General features: G+C 41.0%; 1 protein-coding gene across 14 annotated transcripts in view; it reads right to left on the bottom strand.

Moving 5' to 3' along the window:
* Nucleotides 1-27491, bottom strand: part of FHOD3 (formin homology 2 domain containing 3) — a 377929-nt gene that overhangs the window by 48329 nt on the left and 302109 nt on the right. For 13 of the 14 annotated variants that reach the window (XM_048312850.1, XM_048312857.1, XM_048312864.1 and 10 more), the window contains 4 exons: nucleotides 25281-25495; nucleotides 19040-19345; nucleotides 14419-15308; nucleotides 7848-8006 (listed from right to left, as the gene is read on the bottom strand). In XM_048312850.1, the coding sequence (XP_048168807.1) occupies nucleotides 7848-8006; nucleotides 14419-15308; nucleotides 19040-19345; nucleotides 25281-25495 (1570 nt within the window). The remainder of the gene's footprint in view (nucleotides 1-7847; nucleotides 8007-14418; nucleotides 15309-19039; nucleotides 19346-25280; nucleotides 25496-27491) is intronic. The other variant, XM_048312923.1, reaches the window with a different exon arrangement.

Below are 27491 nucleotides of genomic sequence, written 5' to 3'. Positions count from 1 at the left end.
ATGGAAGTAAGGGTAGAAGGAGAACAGTTTTGTGGCCTGTGATTTACGGCAAGTCAGACCAGATTTTAAGGTCCCTTTTAGCCCCAATATCTACAAATCTTCTAGCACACTTGTAAGTATACAAGGATAACTTGAGGACTCCTGTCCCTCGCTGTTCCCATAATTTCTGGCTTTTTATTCAGTCTGTTTTGTTTTTCTTATGGAACATGGAAACTACTGCAGCTTACTAGGTCATTCCTAAAGATTTCACCCTAAATGACAACTTCCCAAGGAACACACATTGAATTTAAAGCTGAATTATGCACTGCATAACATATGGCCTTTTTTTCTTTTTATCTGAAAAAGGATCTCAATATTTTCCGTTTCTGCTGACAGCGTGGCTCAAAATATTTAAATTTTGCCTTTAATTCATGCATTTTACAGGCTTGTTTAAATGTGGCAGCTTTCCTTCCCAAAGTATTGCTCTCTAAGGTATTGTGTCTTAATCAGTTTTTAACACAATAAATGCACTTCAAAATAAAAAAGAAAAGCAAAACAACATAAAGGCATCAGATAAGTTGAGGTCTCTATCCTACTGATAAATGCCTGCTTAAAGCAAAGCAGATTTTTAACACAACTAATGTTTATTCATCTGAGGAATGACATGTTTTTGCTGTAGCCATCTATAATGATAGAGGCTGTTTTGAAGGGGAGGAGAGAATAATAAAAATACAGCCAAAGAGCTATCAGACCTGCCAATCCAAACTACAGCCTTGTTCCAACACTGGACATAGCCAATTCATCAAAGCAGCACAACTGCCCCCTCCCAGCACCAATAGTTCCCCTGGCTGTTTGTACAGCACTGGAGCTAAGTGTGGATGGAGAGCAAGGGACTTTTCCTGGTCAATCAGGCGAAGAACAAGAGTTAGGCAGGCAAATAATGTTCAGTTTGTTGAATTGGGACTTACTTAATTGCAGCCACAGCATTTGCATTGCTGTCTATTTTCTTCTGTTGACTTCCATAAACATAAATAAAGAAGCATTTTTTTCTGTTAATGTTCTCTCTCTCTCTTGCTATTTTTTGTATAAACAACAACAACAACAACAGAAAAAGCCCCCTTGCTTGGACACTGCAAGATTCTACCTTAATAAATTAATATCTGAAGTAAAGAAAAAAGAAGAGGAGGAAAATCCCTCAATGCACTCTGGTGCTTTTCCTTAGCCTGAAAAGGACTGCTTGGAAAATATTCTGATGTACACCTGTTCCAGTTGACAGCATTTGCGTATTGATTTTGAGATGTGCCATCCATCCATCCATCCATCCATCCATCCATCCATCCATTCATCCCTCCACCCATACATGCTGAAATCTGTTACTTGGGTCATACCTAACATAAAACTAGATTTATAAGTAGCTGCTTCATGGCATTTCTCAGTGCTGAGCCAATACTCATCTAAAAATTCTCTTAAAAAAACCAGACCAAGCCTGATACTCATAAAGAAAGGTGTTTTGCAGTGTCCCTGAAGGAGTCATGCACCTGAGTGCCTACTCCTCTCCTCCACAACGAGAAAGCAAACGCCTTCAGCTGAGACAGGGCAGCTTGCAAATAGGATCATACTGAACATCCATACATGGAGAGTTTAGCAGTAGCCATGTGATGGATGTATAAATGCCTCTGGTGCATTTTTGAGGGCTAACACTGCAGCAGTATTCTCAATTGCCTCCTACAAATAACCAGGACTTTTGGCACCTACCCAGGGATCCTGCAAGTATTTTGTGGTGGGGCAGTGCCTTCACTCCAGAGATTTTGTACTGCTTTGGGGCATTTTAAAGAGAGCAAAGAAACAGTAACCTTTATTTCCAAAGGGACTCTCCTCCTCCCTGAGCTTTATATAAACATCACAAGATAGATGGAGCTGACAAAAGCATTCAAGTCCAAGTTCTGCAAGGCTGCTGAGCTGAGTACCATACTATGTGAAACAGAGGATGCCAAGCAAAAGAGCCTGTGCTTGTGGTGCCAGCTGCTGAGGATCAGCCCTGCTGCTGAAAGCCATGCCTTGGTGGGGCCAGAGCTGCTGGCAGGTCTCACACCATCCAGGGTGCAAGTGACCCCATAACAATGACCTCAGCACTTCTCATCTGCTTGGGCAAATAAGTCTCATCTTGATGGTCATCATCCTTGGTGCCCCCCTGAGCAAGTGGTGAAATGCTCCTCTTCTTGATTTCCACTCTATGACTTAATTGAACCATTTCTTCCGTGCTGGAAACTGATGAGTACACCATCTGCCACTTTATTATTATTTTAATTTTTATTACTATTATTTTTTGAAACTACACTAACAGTAAAAGTAGCATAAGATCACAGCAGGGCAGGAGGTTATTGGCACCTGATGTGACCATTAAAACACAAATAGCTTCGAGTCCAATCATTAGTTCATATTGCTCTCCCCAGTACACAGAATCCCAGAGTGGGTTACGTTGGAAGGGACCACAGTGGGATTTCTGGTCCAACCTCCCTGCTCAAGCAGGGTCATTGCAGAGCAAATGGCACAGGATTGTGCCCAGATGGTTTTTGAATACCTTCAGTGAGGGAGACTCCACAGCCTTTCTGAGCAACCTGTTCCAGTGCTCGGTCACCTGCACAGTGAAGAAGTTTTTCCTCACATCCAGGTGGAACTTCCTGTGCATCAGTTTCTGCCTGTTGCCTCTTGTCCCATTGCTCAGCACCACTGAGCAGAGCCTGGATCCACCCTCTTGGCACCCTCCCTCCACATACTTAAATACATTGATACTCTCAGATGGCTATTCTCCAGGCTGAACAGGCCCAGCTCCCTCGGTCTTTTGTAACTGAGGTGGTGTCAGCAGCCTTCAGGTGAATTAAAGAAGAATTGATTATTAACAAACCCTATGCTCATATTCTCTAGTATGTGTGACACATGTATTTCACCTTCATGCATTCTCACACAACTGTTTGGGCCAGAGTCTTATTTTTTGAGGAAAACCAGTGCACAAATAATGGAGGAAAATAAGTAAATTTTGCATTAGATAATGGATCCTAATTATTCTGCTGCTAAACTGCTTGACCCAGCCACCTGCTTGTCCTTTCAGCAAAGGGATTAAACTACTTATTTCCTGGACTCTGCCATCCTGAGGTATAATCTCCAAAAGTTCCAAAGAGGGAAGACCTACAAAAGAAACATATGGCTGAGGTTCATGGGCCTCAGTGTGGGATGCAAGGAAGCACCTAACCAGTGACAGCAAATAGCCCAGAACCTCTGAGAAAATTAGGTGCTTAAATTTTCTCTTTCACAACATACTGGGACTTCTCAGTGATGACGAGGTTGCAGGGATGTCTTGTCTTTTGTGTTAAGCTTCAACTGATCTTACTAGGTGAATAACAGACTGAAAAAATTAGTAACTCAAATACCTGTTTGTTATTGTTGTGTCCAAAGCTTTCTGTGGCTTGAGGACCACAAATACATAAGCTGCATAACCAAATACACGTTAGTGGGTATTTCACCAGGTATTTGACAGGCCTCAGGAGACAATCCAACCCCTAAAAGGGTCTCTCACATTTCAGCTTCCCAGGCAGCTGTTAACAAGACCCATTGCTGGTTTGCATTACCTGTAGAAACTCTAAGAAAATATAACAGCCTATGAAGGTCAGAACTTTACAGTAAGGGAGGCTGCCTGCACTAATTTTATTACAACTCTTCCAAAAATGGTTCAATTCTGAGAAGGAGCTGCATCTAAAACACTGATGGCCATCCCTGTAAATCAGGAATTGACACCATTGCCTCAGTCAGACCACTCTGCTTCCTCAACTCTCTACAGAAATACATGAACATGTCATTGCTGGTCACAGAAAGTCCAGATGATGTTTTGGTTTCCTGCAAGAAGAGAAAGTGTGGCATTTTTTCTTTAAAAGATTAGGGTTGTGATATGCTGACTGTAGGTGTCTGGCCAGAAAGGTACCACTGAGGTCTTTCTCTCTTCTGTCTAGACTTGTGAAAAAAGGTGTTCTTTCAGGTCACACGAGCTAGCCTCATTTGAAACATCCCATCACAGTCTTACAAAGCACTAGCTGAACAAATTGAAAACTGCAAATGTTGATGTACCATGTCAACAATCAGAATAAAAGTGTAAATACCTTACTTGTTTCCAAAAATCAAATTCTGATTTTTGTTTATACATGTCACCATCTGGCTTTTTAACACCAAGCTCTCATTTCTTACCCCTTTTGACATCTCAGGGCTACCTAGCCACTCCAGACACCTAGACTTCAAATTACTTATTACGAGTATGGAAGGTGTAGCACGCCTGTAGAGGTTTTTTCATTTCAAAGTTTTACTAAAAACCATACCTACTAATGCAATCAACACTGCATAGCATCACAAAGCTATACTGTAAAGCAGAAAACAACCCATGCTAATTTCCTACCCTAATTTTTCTCTGCTAAATTAATCATGATCTTCGGTATAATTTGGTTTTGATCCACGTTTCCTTACTGAGCAGCCCTTTATAGAGGGATCCACTCATTTCCTTCTCTACAGACAAGCACCAAGGACTGGTTTGTTGGACTCCTTTCCTGCAGTTGCCTCTGATAAATAAGAATTACGTGCCAGGATTTTAAGCTTGCCTCTTTTGCTTAACTCAGAGCAAGACCTCGTCCATGCTAAGGAGGCAGTTCTTTATTCTGCAGTGAGCTCCAAGCTGTTTGAACACAATGAATGCCAAGCTTTCAAAGAAAGGAATACACAAACACTTTGGCAAATGTCAGGTGGCAAAATTTTTTTTTTAGCTGGACTGGCTCATGCTTGCAAACACACAACATGCATTCCTCTGAAAATACGTCTTAAACAGTGCCTGCTTTGCATACTAAGTGGACTATATCTGCCTTTTTAGTGTCATGGCCCCACTTTCTGCCTTTTCTCACATCTCAGGGGTACCTAACCACTTTAAAACCTAAAAATACAAAACTTAGGAAGAGTGGGTTTTAAAACATCTGGAGGATTTTTTCCACTTAGTTATATCTTTGAAGTTAAAAAATAAAGTATGGATTACTAACAAGAGTTCAATGTCAAAAGCAAAGCAGCATTCAGCAGGATATAGGGCAGCAGTGGAGGCTCTACTGGACCTACTGCTCTATCTATGGACTTGATGATGAATTGGGCTATCACAAACTTGTAGCCTGCAGCCCACTGCACCCCTGCCTTGCTGCTAGCACTACTGCCAGCACTGCTTCAGTCTACTGTCCTTAAAGGAATCACTAAAGTCAGTTTTAAGGTACCATTTAATCCACCAAGGTGCAGAACTAAAGCCACACACACAGTCTCGTGACAGTGGCAATGCTCCTCAGCAAAGCACAGAGCTCACTGCCAAGGCAAAGGATGGCTCAGGTGACTTTTCACACTATGGGTGCTCTGCTCTGTGTTGGATCTGACAAAAGCTGAAGACAATCCTAAATTATAGCTTCTCTGAAATTTTAGCAGTGAATGTTATGTTGTCACTGCACACATCTCTTTTCCTGCTCTCTTCACATACCTCTCTTCTGCTTACTGGATGTGACATCTCTTCTAGACAATTACTGTGCAGAAAGGCTTTTGAGTACCTACTGTGATACAATTCTTTTACTTCAGCAAATTGCATAATTTTTTTCCATACCAATCCTGCCTCAATCAACCCATAGATAACCTATCAATTACATTATATAAAAAATTGCTGTATTATTGGTGGATTTTTAATAAATGAAGCTGATTCTTACATTATTACTGATTCATTCAAAGTGGCTACCAATTATTTCCTTACATTTAGAAAACTTTCTAAAAATCTAGACTGAAATGACAACCTCTCGTCTCTCTATGCTAACTTTAGGGCTAAAGCCAATGAACAGAGAAAAGAGAGACAGGATGCAAAGCTTGTCTACACTGTAGACCAAAGGAGCAGTATGGAAAACTGAGGCAGGGATCTGCTGCAAACAGTGGGACTCACAACAATGCCTTTTTGTGTCAACCTATGTGCTACCTGGCCAATTCTGCACAGCTCAATCCAGCCCTCTCTATCACTATAAAGGTCTGGCTCTGTAACATGCTATAAGAAAAATCTGTAATTTGGGATTGAGAAAGGGAATCTGAATTCAGTGTAGGGTTTTACCTGATAAGAAGTAAATAAATATATATAATTGAGGAAAAAAAGCTCTTTCCTCCATGGACATCATCCTTTCCAGCCAATCAAGACTTCATTCCTCAAAGTGCAAAGTACTTGGGCTCTGCTGCACTTATCCTTTCTTTTGATTTCAAATACCTGAATGATCACGTTAGGATTACTCACATCCTTAGCTTCAAGCTGTGTGGACAGACCTCAGAAACCTTTTCTTTAGCACTGGGCAAGTATATTAGCAGTGTACAATTTCCTGGTTTCTTGAATTCTTCAAACTGAAATCCACCTTCATATATATTTTAAATGAAATTATGGGTTCCTGGCAGCTAATGGAAAGGCCACCCAAAGGAAGGTATGGTGGTACAAAGCACAGCTGTGGACACCACAGCAGGTGTTTGACAGATGGGCAGCCCAGAGACAAATGCTGGCAGTGGAAAAGTTGAGCTGTGCAGAGTACCTGAAGCCACAGAAGGACACAATTCATAGGAGACGATACAGAGAAGTTAGTGAAGTTCTTCTTTGTCAGCCATTTTATGTTGGATGTATGGAAACACTGCCTACAGCACTGAGATCTAACTGGCTGTCTGTGAGTTGGGCTTGGCTGGAGGGGTACTTCTCTCCAACACTTTAAAGCTTAGTAGTGCAGACTGCAGTGGTGGGTACATGGGCTGGGTCATGAAAAATTACTTTTTTAGAGTGATCTGTCACCTTCATAAAACAAGTGATGTATGCATATAGAAAATAAGTAATACAGCTTTGGGAAGAAACTATATTCTAGCAGGGATAAATCAGGCCTTGCCTTCCAGCTAGAAGGATCTTTTGCCTTAAGCATTTCTTTTGCATGTAACTGTTGGCAACTCCATTCCAGGAAGCTTTCCTCATTTTCTTTTGTAGTCAGCAAGGTGAAGGTGGAAAGGGGGGAATAATGAAACACAGTGCCAAACCACTGAAAGGTGACTGTGAGTTAATATGTGACCTCTGATAGCCACTGGATGAGATTTGTAGTTGTGCAGATTACTTTTACTAGATGATACGGGTTTATTGAAAAAAAAAAAAAAATTGAAATGAATACAACCATAATGAAAAAAACAGTGGAGCCACAGGCTTCTTTTACACTTCATAGAAGAAAAATGTTTTGATAAAAAAAATAATATACAGAGCTCATCTTGGTCCTTGGTAAGAATATCTGCAAAGTCAAACGTGTAGTGGTAAAAATTACATCATCTGTAATCTTTATACCAACTGCTTTTCTTCAAACAACAGTAACACAGAAATGCTATTCTGGGCAAAACTAGTCACTGTATTTGTTTTCCATTAGATATACAATCTAGAATGACTCCAACAGCTATCTGGGCATGAAATTTATTAAACCCTGTACCAGTTGCATCAGCCTTAGTAACTCACTGCCTATTTTTGCTGCTCACAATATTTCAGTCAAGCTTCAGATAATACTCTGAAAAACCTGACAGGAATTAACACCACTGCTACTCAAACAAAGCAGATAATCTATGATCACTGAGCATGCCCAGCCTCATGATACTTCATGCTTCTGAGCCCGCTGCACCAATTTCACAAATTTCGACACTCAGACATGACATAATACACCCCTTCTCCCTCTTCCATGACCAGTCTGGCCTGTACCATAGGCAACATGGGAAAAAGTAGTATTGAAAATGCAGACTTGAAGACATTGACTATTCTTTCTTACCTCTATTCCTTCCTTGTTTAAGGCATATTCGTCAAAGTTCAAAATAGCAGTCTTGATGGTGCGGGGAGGGGGCAGCACAGTCAAGCCAATGTTAATGGCGTTGCTTCGCTTTGAGTCCAGCACAATGATCTCCTGTCGCTTCCCATCTGCAGCAGTTTTCTTGGTAAAACAGAGAACAAGGTCATTATTCCTCTGATCTGTTTTATAAAGGAAAACTCACTCCTTTCACTAATGACTTCCTCCACTCAAGAAAGCTGACACTGAATGTAAATCTGATTTATTTGTAGGCATCAAAACAAGCTGAATTCTTGTAGCACATCCTTATCCTATCAACATGAGCTGCCAGGATTCAATCAGAGATCTGAATGCTGCTGTGCAAAGCAGAGCCAGTCTGACACAGCAGTCCTCACATGGGGCAGTCTGGGGCAGGAGCCAGTCTGAAAAACACCTGAAACTGTCTCTGCCAGCTCAGAGCTCTTCTGTGCAGCAGCACTGGCCTGCACAGGACTGGTGGGGCAGCAGCTGGGCAGCCAAGGGCTCCAGGGTTCAATTCCCTGTTGGATGCATTAATATGGACCCTCTCTCACTTGTGTGGCTGGCTGGGAAATTCCCATCTGCCTGCCAGCATTCTCCCGTGTTATAAATCCACCTCTGGCACTGGCAGAGGAGCCATAGGTGCCTTTCTGGAGGCACTGGCATGGTTTTCTGACCACCAGCTGCCAGGGGAAAATTATTCTACCTCGCTGCTCATGATATGTCTGTCAAGTTCTTCATAGATGCAGAAAAATTTCAACTCTCATGCTTTTTCCAAAGTTTTATTTGAGACTATCCATGTTCTTGGATCTTACCTCCAGTATAAATAATAATAAAATCACAAAGAACTGGCAACATATGCTTTAAATTCCATTCTAGAGTAGACCCAAGGAACTTCTTTCTCTTTCTCCCCATCCTTATAGTGGCAAAATGTGAACCAACTATGCAAGGGGACTCGAAACCCACTTTTATGGCATAATGTAGTCTTGAATGTGGTCTTTGCTTTTACACCTCAGCATGCCTCTCTCTCTCTCATCATCCCCTGCTAGAAGGTGTCTCTTTGGTAACTACAGATGTCGTGCTGGGTAGCTGAAAGGTGAGAGGACTCTGCTCCTCATACTCTGGGTTTTTTCCTTCCTCTGCATATATGTGAACACTGTAAGCATGTTTTCTGTGGTTCTTCTTCCTTTGCCCTATCAGAGACAGGCTGAGGAATGCCGTCAAGCACAGGAGTGTAAGGAGAAGTCCTGCACACTGATGTATCAGTCTTGCATCTCTTGTGGATTTGGGGAAAGCCCAGGAGGAGACTTACTGCCCGAGTCTCAATCTGTGTTCAGGATTGTTTTTTAGACTATGGAGCTTTGTTCTTCACTCTCTTTGGGTCTGCACCACAGCCACCGACACAAAAGCACCCCTCTGCCAGGCCTACATGTTTCTGAACTGGAAGTTAGTAAATGTGATTTCATCAAAGCACCTCCAGCTGTGGACAGCCCATAATGGGGAACACAGCTGTATCATTACAAAGATACTTTTTTCTGGCATAGCTCAGAACCTTGCTTGCACAGAAAGAGGTTTGCCCACCCGTTCCTGCAGCCTGCCCAGCACCTGTGTGGTACCACAGTCCTTTCATCATACCAGCATGACTAATGTGGTATGATGCAACTTCTGTGGGTGCACGGGACTGAAGGCAAGTGCTGTTTACAGGAGTTAGGGAATACCACATGTGTATGATCTGAGAAAGTAATAAGAGGGTTGTTTTTTTTAAACTTAGAAAGAAACAACAATTTTGCAGTAAACAGGATAAATTTTAGGAGAGCAAAGATAACATCTGTTTTCAATGTTTTTTTATCAGTTCTGTCAGAACGGATCTCTTAACACCTTAGAAGTATCCCCAAAGCCTTCCTGAACTTTCCCTTCTTTGAGCAAGGGACTCCTCTTGTTTTTGGGGAGCTACCTGAAGGATGTGAGATGCAGTTTCTCCTTTAAAGCAGTAACTTTTACTTCTGGAACCACTAATCACATTTTCAGGACCACAGTTAGTGGCCAAGACAACATTAAAACCAAACAGGGTTCACCAGAGACTGCTTCCTCTTGAGCTTGTATTGCACTAAGCCTTTTTTAAACCACCACTTTTTACCTTGTCCTTTGGAACACCGAATTACACAGCTCCAAAGAATTTATGCAGAAAGGAAAAGGCCAGGGGAAAGGAGTTAAATTTAGGCTTCCCACATGTGGTATGGGTAAGTAAGCCTCAAATGTGCAGCTCTGTTTTTAGGCTCCCAAGTCTGACAAGAGAGACATATTCATTTGGGGGGCACAGGACGCTCACGGCCGCGCTCATTGCAATCCCAACAGTGCACACGCTCCCTAACAATGAGTTATGAAAGACAGATGAGCTGCACAAGGCATGTGTGCATGGAGGTATTTTCCAGAGCTATAACTGCATGTGGGATATAAAATGTTGGGGTGAGTAACCCTTTTCAAAAACAGGGGCTGAAGCGATTTTAAATCCCTTCTGGGGACGACATCTGAGTTCCAAAGAAATCATTTCCAAATAAATAAAAGGATGAAGAAAAGAGAAAGATTTTACTACTATGAACTTTACTACCTTACTGCTAGGAAAAGAATTGCTTTTTGTCTGCAATGAAATTGCACATATGGAAGTGTCCGACTTAAAATAAGCTACAACTACTAATTTCTATTACAATATTTGGTGACTTTAATCTATGCTTCATAAATTCATTCAGAAAATGACTTAAAATGCTTGAGGGAACAGTGAACTAGTGCACCTGATTTTATATTTTAAAGTATCTGTATGAAGTGTAATCCCTGAACTTCTGAATACTACATATACTATATTATTAAATGTAATTACAAAAGTAATTATAAAATACAAACATACCAGGTAGTATAATCTGTGGAAAACAAACACTTCTGCAATCTATTAACAATTACAGTGAATTTAGACCTTTAGAAGACCTAACTGGCCACATTCCCTTGCCTCTGTTGAAGACTAGGTAGTCCAGATGGATTATTTAAAAACTATTACCATCCCACAGAATGTGATTTGTAGTCTGATGAGAATGTAGTCTTAAAAATGCCTCTTTGCTTTAATTAATATGGGAAGCAGAAAAATTTAAAAAACTTTTCAAGTGGTCTTATCAATAAATAATTATATATGAGCATCAGCTCAGATGTATGTCCTGCCTTTAAAGTTGCAGAAGTCTACATCAGTAGTACAAAAAAATCTCCCTTAATAGTGAGATGGCTTTCTTTTATTTTTTTTTTAACTTCTATCTCAATTAGCAAGGATTTAATAAAGGAGATTTAAAATGGAATCACTCAGCTGCCACTGACTTTTTCCAGGATATATGTATGTAATCTTTTTCAGAAATTCTGATCCACATTTATGACTTGTCTTGGCATTTATTGAAATTGCAACAAATTCTTTCAAAAGGAATATGTGTCTACGCATGTATACACATGTGTACATGAAAACAGATTCCTTCATTTTTCTCTCCTACTAATTTTTATGTCTGTGGGCCCATGATGAATCACTATATCCCACAGGGTATACATGAATCAGAAAAATAATACATTCATGCAAAACCAAGTGGATGGCAAAAGGGCTGAAACAACAGCATTTGATTCAGGAGTGTCTGCATGTTCTCTTCACAGAAAAGTAAACATTTAGAAGTACTTTGCCAAAATACCTGCTTTGTTTGGTGGAGTGAGAAGGAAGGAAATACTAGAATGGCTTGGAGGAGATACCTGATCACTCTTTCTATATAATGCAGTGGTGCTCTATTCTAAAAAATAAACCATCTGCAACTAAAGGTGCTTCACTAACTAAAATCAATGTGCAAGTTTCTCAGTGTGGCACAAGTTTTCCTAAAATCAGGAATCTTCTCTCCCAGTCCCAGCCCCCAAAATCCTGTATTATATCCTACAATTTAAAATCCACTTTATTTTATTACAGTCTATTGTGTTTAATGAAAAACTTCTCATGAGCCAGGAAGTAGCTGTTTATAGCTGTGTGTTGTGGAAATCACAGTGAAGGATTAGAAACCGGAGTAAAATTGGTTACAGCTATATGAGAGAGCATAAGCACAAGATAGAGCCAACCCCCCCCTTATACACCCTGACTTTGCTTTTCCTCTCATCCTTCTGGACTATTCCTTTTCCATGCACCTACTTCCATCTCTTGCTATGAAATTTGGAGGTTTGACTTTTGATTTGTTGCTCTGCCCTCTTTTTTCAGCTGAACCAACTGAGCTGTGAGTCAGACTTTACGATATTATAGAATAAACCTGTTTTGGATTGCAGCCATTGGACAGGAGAAACTAGACACAACGGGGAATGTGCTCTCTGGAAATAAACCAAGCAGTCTGGAAAAAGCGAGAGCTATCCTAATTTGAGTGCAATCTTTGTACCAAACCTCAAGTCTTTTACGGATTCAGTGGTCTGCTTAATTATTCCCACTCTGACTTGATCTAAGGACCATCTCCTCCTCTGGAAGATTTGCTGGTGTTCATGAAAACCAGGCAGGAGTTTCCAAAGCCTGCATAGAGTTCTACTACCGTACTCCTCGGTCCCCATTGTCTTCTCTGTAATGAGACAATGAGACTTCTATGTCTGTGTTATGGGACAGGGTGGAAAGAGAGCCAAAAGTACAGTGTCTCATGCAGAGAGCCGTTATTAGACGCCAAGGGGAAAGCAGTCACCTAAATCATTTCTCAGACTTGCACTAATTTCAAAGAAACCTGCTCACTCATCTTCCAGCCATAAGCCAAAAGCTGTGCCAAAGCATCAGGCAGGTTTGAGAAGCAAGTGTGAGGGAGGGAAAATGGCCAAGGCTAGTTTGGGAACATGCACAATGATTGACTGGAAAAGTAAACAAGTCATAATTCCAACAATTTACATTTTATCAAAATTTCATGTGAGAATAAAAGATTAAGAATCAGCCAGAGTGCTCCATTACAATGCTGGCACTTAGCACAAAGCTAAATTTTGGAAATGGCAAATATGTCATCATTCCACATTCAATTCGAGGAATTAAATATTTTATGGATCTAAGAAAATGCTCTCATTCCTTCCATCTATGAACCATCTGTGGCAGATTTGTATTTACGGGGAGAGAGATGAGGAGTAGCACGCCATGACGTCACCAGCATTCCTTCCTCAGCAGAAGAGGAATTAGAGAGAGAAATTAATCTCAGCATTGGCCAGATGAACAATCAGCTGAATATGTTTTTAAAGGTGCTACACCATACATTTCAGGTTTATGTGCATCTGTGTCACAAAAAAATTCAGCTAAAAACAGTGATGGCAGGATGTACATGAGCCATCTCTGTATATACCTGTTGCTTGCTAGGTACTTGGGGGCTTGATTATAGAAATTGCAATGTTTCCACTTGGCTGAGAAGATCAAGAATGACTATTAGAAAATTTTGAGTTAATAAACTGGACAAGTGACACAGACACCCTTTACTGAGAGACATCCAGACTCCCCAGAGGAGGAACAAACAATAATATCTATAATACATAGTAGATATAACCACTTTCTCTAGAAAAAGAGAAGTAAAATATTCAAGGTGCAGACTGCATTTTATGTTACTATAAGATATATAGCATACAGAGAAAACACACAAGCAATTCATTTATTTTAAGAGAGATGGACACTTTTTACTATGATTTTAACTGGAAAAAAACATTGTTTCCCTGATACCAATTATGCTGCTTAGAAGAAAAAGAGTTTATGTAGCCATGAAAAACAAATGTTCAGGCTAATAACTTTTTTAATGCTACTTCAAATTCCTACTAAATGTAACTATAAAAAGCTTCCTTTTGTTGTTGATTCTAATGTTAAACAGCCATGTCAGGAGCCTTTGGGAGTTTATTTTATAACAATACTGAGGAAGAGGGAATCCTAGCTACAGAGGTATTTCCTGTGCCAGCTTCCATCCTAAAATTGCCACACTGCATAAATTAAAGTTTTAAAATAGGCCTGTTCACCGGTATAAAACAAAAACCCAACACCCCTGCAGAGTTCAGCTGTAAACTTGGTCTAGCTGATAATTTGATCCTTCAGAACAAAGCACACAGCAGATCCAGTCCGATATTCTAACCTTTCCACATAATGATTAGGAAAATATTACCAAGTGAAGAACTGTCAAATACACAGATATGAGTCACCACACTGTGACCTTTTTATGAATGTGACAGAAAGTATTTCACATTCCAATACCTACTTTGGCACTCAGCTATGGACAATCTAATGTAAAACTTGTTGGTATTTGCCACTTGCAGTGATATCCCACAACTGGTAGACCTGAGACAGGAGGGCAACTTGGCACGTACAACACCCTAGGCTCATCTCTAGTGTCAGGTCATGGAATATCTTCCGTCATAGGCCAAGCTAGAAACACATCCAGTAATTTCCACTGGTTTGATATAAACAACATAAATCACCTAGATCTAATTCAGAATGAATACCAATACAATAGCAGAAAAACAGCAAACTGAATACAAGCTGTACCTTTGTGACAGGCAGTTCCTTGGATTTAGACTCAAAGAGATGCTCCAGTTTGGAAGTGTCCACCTTAATGGGTTCCAGTTTCGACCACAGGAATTCTCTGCAGCGTTTGTTGTTTTTACACTGCCACTCAAATGGCCGTACCTCATTCCAAAACAGACGGATGGTTTTCTTCTTCTTTATAAATGCTGGCTGACCCCTAGAAACCTGGGGTGACCCTAAACCCTGAGGAGTGCTGAACAGTGGAGGAGGAGCCAATAAATTAGCAGAGGGTGGAGGTGGAGGCGGACATCCAAACAAGGGGGGAGGCGGTGGAGGAGGCAAACCCAGAAAAGAAGGTGGAGGTGGAGGAGGGGGAACAAGGGAGTCCCCAGGACCCATATCCATGTCCAACACATCTACATCATCCTCCTCCCCCAAGTCTGTAAAATCCATGTCTTTGATTTTAAGTTCTCGAGGATTAGCCATGAGCTGATCCCAGATGTAATCAGATTCCTTCTTTGTCTGTGCTGGTGTTTTCTCGGGGACCTGTTCACTGATTTCATCTTCAGGCACTGCTGTCCCCTTAGCCAGATCACCACTGTTAAATTTTTCTGCAAAGGCTTTCACACTGCCTTGGTTGTCCAGATTTCCAATCTCCATCTTTTTGACACTTTCATCTTTGCCCTGCTTTGTGGCCTGAAGAATAGAGATCCTGCTGGCTAGGCTAGTGAGTGACTCCTCGCTTTCCTCCGTCTCCTTCTTTTCCTCCTTCGCCTCCAGCTCCTTCTCCTCTTCATCTTTGGGCTTTTTGTTATGCGCATACAACATGTCCAGCATAAACCGCTTGTTGTTGAGGATGTTGCTGCACTGCTCATTCACACCAGCATCCTGAATGGTCTGTGACCATGGACCTGCAATCACACACACAGAGATGGGAAGTCAAGGGAAGGAAGTCAGAGCACCAAGAACACTCTTCAATCCCCCCAAAATAACCATTTGGGGGATGCATGTACAACTAGTCTGAAACTGGGTAAGCAGTTACTGTCAAAATTCTGAAATAAGATACAGCACTGATACATGGCCTGATCTTGATGGGTTGGGAGTAATTCTCAAAAATGGAAGGGGAGTAAAGAATAATAGGTAGCTTGGGAGGGACTATGTAACTTTCAGGATTTGAATGTTCAGGTTTCTCCTGAAATCTGTCAAGTTTCACTTTGTGCTTACTACCTCAGCTCATTTTATACAGTGCACAAATTCTCATAACCTTTAGTATTCCAGAATGGGGCTTAAATATCATGATAATGACACAAAATAGGTTATCATACTCTTCACCTGGCCACATACTGGAATAACCTCAGGAAAATTTCCATATGAAAGAGATCTTTCTTGCCTGATGTCAAGGTCAACATGCAGCTGTTTACTTCTCCTCCTACCACCCTGCTGGCTAGGGAAGGGCAGTTTTCAGACCCGGCCATTCCTCAGAACCCCCTGGTGGGGTACTTGGACCATCTTCACAACACAGACTATTGGAATTCCAAAGCAGGCTGCATACCCAGGGTACAGCTCTCAGGGCAACTCAGTGAGTGTAAGTATAAGGAAGATTTTTAAAGTTGTTTATAATATGAGAACCTTTATAAAATATTTTTGAACATGCTGCTCAATAACCACTATTACCCTCCCTGTTATATGACAGTGTTGAAAGACTATTGGCCTTCCCACATCACAGTCATTTAACAAGTCACTGTAATGAAGCTTCATCTTTCTGACTACTGCTTTTCTCACCAATAATATGCAAAATACCATGTTTGAGACAGCACCATAAATAACAAATTATAGTGGTCAAACTGTAAAAATATATGATGTAAGCGTCTCTGTGACTCCATTTCCCTGAATTTAATACTGCTAACCAATGTGGATAATGTGTCTAAAAATTATGGTGCTCCTTTTTCCAGTGGGCATCAAATAAAGTGATTAAACATGCAACAATGATAATTCTTCACACTTACTGTATTTCCTGTATGGAATTCCTTCTGTTCCCCATAGTCCTTACACATTTTATTAATACATTTTTCATAAACTCTGCTTCTTTTATTTCATCATTTTACTTTGATCGCTAGCCTGCCTTTTTTGGGAGGTCCTTGTGGTTAAAGATTTTCTTTTATACCTGTTGGTTGCCCTTTTTCTTAAACTCCCATTTTATCTTTGTTTCTTCACTTACGCTCCCACCTTTTTCAGTACTTTATAGTTTTAAATATCTTTTACGGCTTCCTTTGTCAATGGAGCTGCTTTCTTACCACAACATCTAGTCCCGTGCTCTGAGAAGGTATCCTCTTGGTGAGATCTACATTCAGAGCCCCAGAACTCCCTGCCTCCCCTCCCTTAAAACAACAGTGCATTAAAATGTAGGGCCCTGAAGCACAAAGCATATGGACAGCAGTGACTCCTGCCTCTATTTAGATCAAGCCCTAAACCATGTTTTAAAATCAGTCCAGAGGTTTAACCCCAGACAAAAGAAAGATTTTTTTCAGCAATGGATACAACCTACTTTCCTGCAGGCAGCTTGACTTCTTCCATGATCTGCTCATTTTTCCTCAGACTTAATCCATGGGATTGCTTTCTTACCAATACTTGTCACCTGAGGCAGTCTCTTAGATTTCTCTCAGAGGTAGTTTCACTAGACAATGTCACTAGACAACTCCTTCCCCACACCATCTATTTTACCCAGCTGTGCCCTCACAGAGGATTTCCCCCTATTCCAAGCCTTTCTTTCAAAGATGTTCAAGATGGCTCCCAAGATCCATCCCACAAACCCCACATTATGTACCCGCTCTCAGTTTCACCAGATGGAATCCTCCAGTGTTTAATCCCTTTGCAAAACTGCTCATCGGAATTTCCTTAGACACAGTCCCTAATTTGGGTTCCCCAAGTCTGCCTCCAATTGTCCAAGCTGATCAAAGATCACTGCTATGAAGACTCTTGCTACCTTGGTGGCCGATTCTGCCCTCCTCTCCACAGGTAAAGCTTTGAAATACCATTGGAGAAACAAGACTTGTTGGAAGCCAAATTTGGCAGGATGGCTAATGAAGAAGCCTGCACCAAGGGCTTTGTCCTCAATGCACCTGGGCAGAACCTCATAAATGGCAGAATGCACGTTGAGAATCTCAGAACTGCTGGAGAAAGTGCTCTTGTTTGCTTTCCAAAACTCCTCAGCTACTAGAGAGCAAACAATTCACTACATGAGACCTCCTACACAGCACTACTGAATAAATCTTTGGTCTACTGGTAGTGTAGGACAATTTTAAGATGTTGATTTTAATAAGAGTACATTTCTTAGCTTTTAACAAAAGTACATGGGGACTTTAAATTGGAGTGGTAACAGGTCGGTAACAGACAAGATAAGGAGAAAAAACCTGCAACTGGTCTCCTTTATTTGCATTTGGACTATCTTGGACTATGCCACAGTGTAACAACATCCTTCATCTGTGATACCTCCCCTGCCTTTCCTACACATATATCCATCTACATTCTTTATGAGTACAACAGCATTCTAAGTAACTCAATCTTGGTGCTGACTGAACAGAAATTAGCTCTTAAATTTAGGATATAATTCATGTAATGCTTCCCAGAAAAAGAAGTGACAGATTTAAACTTGAACAGTTCAATCTGACAGTCTGTGTCTGAGGTAATCGCTGGGATTCAGAGCCACCCCTCTTCTTTCAGGACAGAGCAGGACTATTTCACGCTGTGAAGCACATCTTGTTTTCTTACCTAGAATTTAGAAAATGTAGGACAATGCATTCCATGGCTCAGAGCAAAGAAAACGTGGGAATCCAATGCCCTAATTACATTACATTCCTTTACCTCACTATAAAAAAGGGAAAAGAGTAATCAACAAAGTCGAAGTCTGCCTTTTATTCCCTCCCTGACTGGGTGGCATGATGAAGTCTGGTTATCATTATCTCTCTGGGCAGAAACTTGGTACTTAACGTGTTTCCCAGGCCGGGCCTTTGCAGGCTGGTGCCTGGTGGCGTATTTGACCAGAATCCCTCAGCACCACAAAACTGGTCTTTTCCAGACAAGGTGTACTTCATGTGCCTCCTCCACATGAGCTAAAGATGGCCACAGCCCAGACCTATCTTCAGTAGCTCCTATGTATCTCTCTCTGCTGTCTGAAGCCTGACCAAGACAGAAGAACTGAAGGGAAGGAACAAACATCTCAGCCCTCACTGCTCTTCCTTTTCCACTTCCAGAAAAGGTATCTGGAACTTCATGACAAATCATGTCAGCACAGCCCCTTGTCTCACTGACTTATGTACAGAAAACCCAAATAAATGCTCCAGGAGTTAGAGATGCAAGTCTCTGCAACATGGTAATTCAATAGTTAATATATTAATCTTAGGGGAAGAAAATAATCTCAAATCAAATGAAACTTCATTTCATCAAGGCCCTACTGTCCCTCAAACATAGAAACCCCAATAAAGTCTGGATGTCCAAGCAGAGAGTAGACAAGACTTGGCCATGGTGAAGAAAGTCTTAGATAGGTGCAAAGGGTTTGTTAGCTAATTAACACAATATCAGAGCTGCTAATTGAACATTCTTTTTCCACCAGAAACCCTTCATTATTGAAAAAGCTTCACTTTACCAGTTTCATTGTCACTGGTTAACTTGTCCTCTCTCTCTTCCCTCTCTAAAGTGCTGCTTGCTGAGGATATACTGGATGCAGAACAGTTGTCTTTTTCATTCACTTCCTCATTCTGCCTCTCTTTTTCACTGAGTATTGCACTTTCTTCTGGCTCTCTCTCTGGTCCTTGTTCCACCTCACTCTCTGGTCCCACCTCTGTAGCCTCTATTTCCTTGGGTGTCTCCGTTCCCTGCTTGGCCTCAGCCTCAGCCTCCTGCTCTGGTTCTGGTTCTGTCTCTGTCTCTGGTTCGGGTTCACTGGCACTCACTGGTGGAGAGAACAATGGGAGAAAGAGATTCACTTAACAACGGAGCCATCTCAGGTTCACCTCTCTAAACGAGAGCGATGTGAGCGTTGTACAAGTGCCTTATGGAAAGAAAATAAAACGCAAGTCCACGGCATGCTTAGGAACATCGGGAGCAACAGACTGATGGATGTTGTGCGACGACAGCATTGCACATGAGAATGGCCTGGCAAGCCCCCTCACTCGCTGTCTGGAGCCAGCCCACTATTTTTATACATACTTCCACAGCTGCAGTGTTGGACTCGCACAAGGATTTGAACAAACCAGCAGAAAATGGGCATCTCACCTGAGCATTGACAACTCAGTGCCTAGACAGAGCCAGGAAAGAAGAGATTTAAAGAAAAAAAAAACAAAACCAAAAGGAGGGTGATTGTGGCTTTTGGTTGAATTTTCTTTGGGTTCTGGAAGAATTCTTTTTTCACCTGATGATGAACACTTCAACGAAAAAAATACAAGTATTAGTTTTAATAACACAGTTGAATGGCACAGTCTGGAAATGGCACTGTCACACATTTGGCTGACAAAAACCATATGTTGTTTCATGCACATTTACTTCAGAATAGCCACATCAAAACTGAGCAAAGTTTCCAACTGCTTGGCCTATGGCACATATTTGTTTCCAATTGGTTGGCATATGGCATACGATGAGCTTTTTTATCAGTTGGCACACAGCAAATACTGTTGATAGTACACTTTGTTTCTTCTTCCCTGCTTTCCCAGTGAAATGAATTCATTCACCTTTAGGGTTTTTAGCTGTAACAGCAGACTTTCACATGCAAATACTCTCTGCATGCTGCAAAGAAACTGAAGAGCATCCACACATGTTCACATCAAGCAGCTCACAATTCTCTGAAACCTGAAATGGCCATGCAAAGAGTGGCAAAAATGGGCATGCATGTTAGCTCTGCATACTTCCCAAATTCCCTCTGTACTAAATCTTGTGTTGGGTGGCTGAACTGTAATGACCAAGTCATGTTTGTTTTGTCCCTCTGTTAACTATTTTTCACTACAATATTGCAAAAGAGTCTTCTGGACTTCACATTGTCTTTGGATTACATGAAATACAATGGGATTTTCTTCAGGAACTACATGAACCTTTGAAGGAAAAAAAAAAAGTATCACACTGAAATACTGGAATGCAATCCAAATACTTCAGTCCTCTACTGAGCAGGTAAGTAGATTTATCCTAAGTAAATATAAGCCAAAATAACAAAGATCATATTCTTCTCCATTGAGAGCACCTGAAAGTCTAATACTAGATATGCAGGCACCTCTGCACGTGCCTCATTTCTCTAAATGTACCTTACCTATGACTGTATCCTGGACACTGCCTAGGAGAGAATCAAAATTACAGAGGACTGTCAAGAAGTTAGCAGATACTACAAATCCCAGTGATGTGTTTCTCACCACAGCTGTCAGTGTGTAGGGTATAGCATGGGAACATTTTAAAGTCAAGCCAAGATTTGAATATAACTGAGATGGAAGCTTAGGAATTCTTCAGGAGTTCCTGGAACTAATGTGGTACTTTAGCATGAAAGATTCTCAGCTTGCCATGGTGCAATGGTCCATATATACAGATGTCACTAATTCATCCATGAATAATCATAATGGCATATGAATTTTAGATACTTCTCTCTAAAAAAAAAGCTATCACGAATTAACCAAAAAGGTCAACTCCAACAGATCAGAGGGAGAAAGAAGCTGATTAAAACATGGCCAGGACTCCTAATGCTTATTGTACCTTTGTCCTTATGAAGCTACATTGAAGATTCAATAGGAAAAAGTCAGGGGAGATTACAGGGAGATGTAAGAAATGCTTGAGAAAATGGAAAGTTCAAAAGAATTCCAGATACTCTTCTAACAAGAAATATTCCACACACACCAGAAATATGCAGCAAATTAGCAGAATCTAATACATAACAAAGAGTAAAGAGCAATATACTGACATAGGCTGCTCTTTTGAGTTCAAGGAATAACAAAATCTAAGTACTAGAAAAAAACAAGGATATGTTGACACTCATTTTGACAGCCTCTCTCTCTCTCTCGATATCATATCAAACAATCCACCTATAACCCAAATCACTTAAAAATAGTGAGCTAAGTCCAGCAGCACTTCCCTTAGGAAGCAGTACAAAAATCAAATATGCCAGGAAACACTATCAAGAGAACAAAGTCAGCAAGCTAGACATGTGTCCATCACTTGCATTTCCATCATGTAATCCACTGTGGTGATATTAATGAGAACTTCTGAAGATGTAAAAATTATGATTCTCAGTGAATTAATAGTGGCCTATTTGAAATGAGCTCAAACTTTCAGCCCCACATCTACTGGGTCCATTTTCATACCCAACAAAACACTACTCTAAGTGGCAACCCTACCGGCGGCAAGAGAAATAAATAACAGACCAGGCTCTGTCCCCTGTCTTCAGACTTCTACTGGTGGAGAGTGCAAAGGCTCAGGAAAGCAAGCCTGTTCGTATCAAAAAGCATCAGCAACTAAGAAGGCGTGCCTGAGATGTTAAGGAGCATGACACCTTTTTAAGCTGATCCCTTCTGAAAAGCAAGGCTAAGAACTTATAATACAGTAGAAGGATTTGGACATTTCCTTTAATACTCAACTATAAATGAACTTTGAAGCAGACACAAGATGTTGTATCCTGTTGATAAGAACTCAACCCTCCAGTCCTATAAGCCCTCAGAGAGAACAAACATCCCTCTGGGCCCACATCTAATCCCCTGTCAGGCTAACAGATTAGCCAACCACATCCTCATATATTTTCTCTGCTTTCCACTTGGAGGTGTGAGATACACATGCTGAGTATCTCTTGTGGATGCATACAGTAAGTCTGAAAATGTCTATGTCTGCCCAAGACCTCTTGTTTCAATTGCTCAGGCATCGCCTTAAGTCTTGGCTGTTATCTCCCTTCAGCTCCTCCAGCACAGGATCCCTCTTCCTCTGAATTCTGCAGGGACTCCCTATCTCTCCCCACTCTCACTCCAGTCTTTTCCTCCCACTCCTTGTGATGGTAAGAACAGGTGCAAAGTGAACTGGCTCTTTCTTCATGCAGTCAGAAACAACCCTTTTTTGTCCCCCCACCCCAGTTCCTCCTCTGACTTTCTGTGTCATGGTTCCTTTGGATTTACAACTGAGGCTGCACTGGGCTCATTGCACGCTCAGGCTCTGGTGCTTCCCCATCTGCTGAGATGCTGTCATCAGTCATACTCTGGGCAGTATTTGAACCCTGCTCAACTACCAGTATGTTCAGAAGGTCTCCTACTATCCACAGTGTGCACCTGGGTTGGCCTGCTTGCTTCCTCACGTGCTAAAAAAGCTGCTTCTTTCAGAGAAGGGTTCACCTGCAATTCCTTTGTAGATTGACTTCAGAGATGTCTCAGTTATTGTTGCTCCTCCTTTACTGCATACTTGCACTTCACAAAATATTCTCCAATGAAATTACAAAAGAGTAAGTAGCTGCTCTGAAAAAAGAAATTAAGTTCCTTTTTGCAGTTATGGGACTGCCTTCATTTCCTCTGAATGCCATAACACAAGTTTTACAAGAGTAAGTCCTACAAGACTTGATTACTTCAGTGGAACCAATTGTTTTATATGAGAAAACACTTCAGCTCAATAAGTCCAGATTTTTATATTGGGCAATGATACTGGCACACTTCACAGTGTAAAACAAAGTTCCACAGACAGAATCTGTTTCCTTCTTAATACCAGTAGATACTGGATGGCCACAGGATATTTCAGCACAAAAGAAATAAAATAAATCTGGCTTCAAAAATCCCTTATTGTTTTGCTAGTAGATGAACACTCTTTACCCTTGACCTCAGGTTCTGAATTCTGCGGATGAATATCACACATGTGTTAACACCATTCTTGCAGAGTCTTTAGAGCATCCTATGCACAGAACCAAGGAACTGTTTTCCTTCTGCTGTTTCATTCCTGCTTGGGAAGATGGTGAACTCCACGTTAAAAGCAACTGCTTGGGGTGCAAGTAATCTGAGTTCTGCCCATGTATCTCCTTCAGCTTTTCTACAACTCACTTAAGCAAGTTAATGCTTCATTTTCTCTACCTATTAAGTGGGATTCATAACCCTTCCTAAGAACAGTAAAATTGAGATTTTAATTCGTTATGGAGCATAAGGAAGTAAGGTAATAGTACAGAGACCATGGCACAGTGTCTATATTAAGCCTGTCCCCTGTTGGCAGATATCGAATGATATGGGCTTCCAGATGGTGTGTCCTACCCACATGCTCATGACTTCCTATGACCTTTCCAATGCTTTTGGTAGGTCTGAAAAAGCAGCCATTCCCCATGCACAGATCCCACTGAAGTATGCAGATTTCAGGTCCCTGCTCAGGTTCTGTCCTGGCCATCTGCCTGCAGCTGCCTTTGGCTGGAAGCCTACCCTACCCCATCCATATATTCTCTCCTTGTGGTCCATCTGCCAGGCTTCCAGGTGCTGCCCTCCAATACCTACTATATTGCCAGGAGTTTTAGTAGAGATGTCCTGTCTATCCACATGTTGATAGCTTTGCCATATTCTGGCTGTCTGAAGCTGCCCTGTACACCTGCTCTAAATGTATTCTCCAAATGGATTGTGCTGCTCCATTTCATGCTGCAATTTTTTTTAATGCTTCCAGGAGAAATATGTTAAAATAATCATCACAAGAGATACTTGCTCCCTACCCAGCTCTGAAATCCTAATGGTGGAAACATCCAGCTTATTTGCTCTAAAAGCAATATAGCATCAAATAAAATGGGCGTTTGGATGTTTCTGACTATCAATATTGGAGGAAAATATCTGTGGTTTCTAAGTTCAAATGATTCTACTGAGACTCTTAAGGTTCCAAACAAGAAAACTGGGGAATATAATTGGGAAAATATATAAAACTAAATAAAATAAACTTCACCTACTTAGTACAGTGAGGACAAACGTATGCAACATTCAGTATTTGTAATGTTTTTCTCAAATTGCCTTGCTTTATAGCATGCTACCAGCCATAACACTCCATAAAACCAAGCAGTGCAAGTTACAAATGCATTAATCACCAATAGCATGTAGCAGGAAATCAAATAAAATAAAAATGAGTGATGGCGATAATTTGCCCTCAACATGCATTCTAGCTCCCAGTGTTAATGCAACATCATGTGGTGCAAATATAAATCTGTATGGCGTGTGTTGTTTTGTGGACTGAAGGAGAGGTACATGATGCAAGTGGCAGAATCACACACACACACACAGAAAAAGCATTGCTCTGTACACACCAATAAATTATATGACAGCAAACCAACCGTGCAAACACTGGTTATACTTTCCTTTTTACTAATTGTCTGTGGTCTCTTTTAAGTCCTTTATGACTTGTGCTACAATTTTAAGAGTTTTTCTTGGTATTAAAAATAATCAACACACTCCCCCTGCCTTCAGTTCAAGACCTTTTCTGTTTGTCACATTCAGCCTGTGCTCTACTGGAAGGTTATTATAATCTTGGCATTCATCTGTTGCATTTCTTTTGAGAATCCACATACGCAAAATCTGTTGGCAGGAACAGTTTGTCTACTTCTCATATATAAGGAACATGACACTAAAATTAAGACCCTCTATATTCTCTATTTTCTAATTATGCCATTTGAAGAGCAACAGACTGATAGGATAAATCAGCAGCAATTAGCAGTGTATCCTATTATTGAACAGATTACATGATATCCAAATCAATGCAAAAGAATAGGAAATTCAGGAAGACAGGATGGAACAATGCAAGACCCTTTACTTCGGCATCTCATAGATTATATTCTTGCAGTCACGCATCAAAAATCACCACTATCCCAAGAGAAATAAACAATGCTGTGAGAAACCAGCATTGTTTCCCCTGCCCTCCTTTTCACTTACCTTCTGAGGGCTGAGGAGTTCCAGAAGGGATGGAAGGGGTCTTCGGCTCTTCCTGGGACTCTATGGATGCTGGGCTGACACACTTGGGTACAGGTGAGGATGGAGCTGAAGGAGATCTCAGGTTCAAGGACAGCTCACTTCTGCCTTGGCTCACACTCCGACTTTTCAGCTCCTTCTCATACTCCTCTGCTGCCAACTTCTCCAAGTATTTGTATCTGAAAGTTAAATTCCAGAGGGTTTCCGTAAAGAAGAAGAAGCCTGTGGCTGATGCTTGTTTATGGATGAAACACCTGCAGAGAATGAGCTGATTTCCTGACACAAGAGGTACAGCACTGAACTGCCTGCTTGCCCAATCTGCCAAAAAGTGCACACCAAAGCAAAGACTACTGCCCCGAAAAATGTTAAATTGCGCATTACAATACAAAAGCAAAAACCAGCAGAGTTAAAGAACCTTTAGATGGAGTATTTTGTCTGCACAGTCCTTCTCCTTTTGGAAGCATTTGTCTGTCCTCCTTTTCACCCTCCTCCTCCTCTTCCTCCTCCTCTCAGCCCTCCCTCTCCCAAAACTAAAACGGGAGAGAAAAAAAAAAAACTAAAAAGAAGAAAAAAACCCCCTCCAAACCCAGAGCCCCTCAATACTGATGCAAATTGCCAAAATCTGAGACTTGCTGTAAGGAGAGGAAAATGCAGCAGACAAAACCAGATATCCCTGAAAATAATACCAATAATAAACGTTTGGATTGACTATCTAAAGACTCTGAACCTGCTTCTATTTGCTCTGAGAGCAATGCACTGGAATTCACTTTGTTCTCTCCAGAGCCTACAATGGAAAGTTTCTTTTTTTTATTCTGAAAAATTTCTCTGCCGGACTCAGACATCCAATAGCTTGTACCTGACGTCACATGTAGTTTATTCATCAAAGTCACTTTAAAAGAACAAAGATACATCTGTTTTGCATTCTAGGCAGGCAGAACTCACTAACTGTTTATTAAGACCAGCTACCAATCATATTCTTCATAGTATGCTTTATACATTTCGACCAAAATAACTTTTAAATATGTGCTTGTTCCAGATGCCTGCTAATTTTATCCACCATTATTTGCTAAGGAATAAATTCATGAGTACAGCTGGATCAGGCTTTAGACTGTTTGCCTTATCCACAAGTGAGCTATTAGACAGGTTAATCAAGACTACTGCTTATGTCCCTGAAACACTCTGGTCATTCCCTATAACACACTGCTGTAAACACTTCATAACAGTGAACACCTCTCCTCCCCCCTTCTGCATCACTGACAGCCAAAATTAGTGTACGATGGTGCACTATAAGCAGGCAGGGTAAAGAAGTCAGCCATATGTGGTAACAAACATGCTTAGTACATATGGTAGCCACACGCATGCACATTTGCAAACATCCATATAGAGCACAGAAATGTGTCTTTGAAGAGCAGTCCTTGTGTTTTCAGAGGCAATTTGCCTTATTGCAGACAGCAATAATGAAGAACAAATTCGTTTTCTTTTATTCCTCCAGAGGTATGCATAGGCTTTGAACAAATTCTGCAAGAGAAAGAACCCCTACAGACTCTGGATGAAAATATAACAAGCTGCATACTTGCATGGTTATAAAATAGGAACTGTTTACAGTTCTAACATGAAGCCAATTCTCGGGACTGAATCTTGCCTTTTCAATAGAGGGGAAAGCCTTTCTCTGGCATCAGCATGATGTTTGGTACAGTTCATGAAGCCACTCTTTCTTTGAACATTGGTCACTTATGTACAGTGCCTTCCACCTCCTCACAAGCAGAGCAGATGGGACTCCAGACTCATAAAGAGCCATTCAAACTGATTATTTGGCACAAACAGGTACAACCCAGCTGGCTGCTGCCAAGGGGGTTTTGCAGTTTGCCAACAGACTACAACAAAGATCTGGATGGATCCTTCTATAATGGGGAGAGCTACATTGTTTTATTGTCCTCAGTTCTTTTTCAGGTGCTTTAACATTTTCGGTAGCTGTGTGCTGCACCGCCAACCAGCAAAGCAGAGATTAACATCGCGAGGTGACTTTTCAAAATGTATCTGATTATTATACTGAAACAAAAAAAGGAACCAGAACAGCAACTCCAATGGCAACACATCAGCAGAACTAGTTATGAAATGGGAAGCTTAATAAATAGGTATAACTGAGAAACAAAAAACCATTCAAGAATCAGTTAC

Source organism: Corvus hawaiiensis, chromosome 1, assembly GCF_020740725.1.
Source record: "Corvus hawaiiensis isolate bCorHaw1 chromosome 1, bCorHaw1.pri.cur, whole genome shotgun sequence".
In the NCBI taxonomy this organism is placed as follows: Eukaryota; Metazoa; Chordata; class Aves; order Passeriformes; family Corvidae; genus Corvus; species Corvus hawaiiensis.
This window is presented reverse-complemented; position numbering and strand designations above follow the sequence as displayed.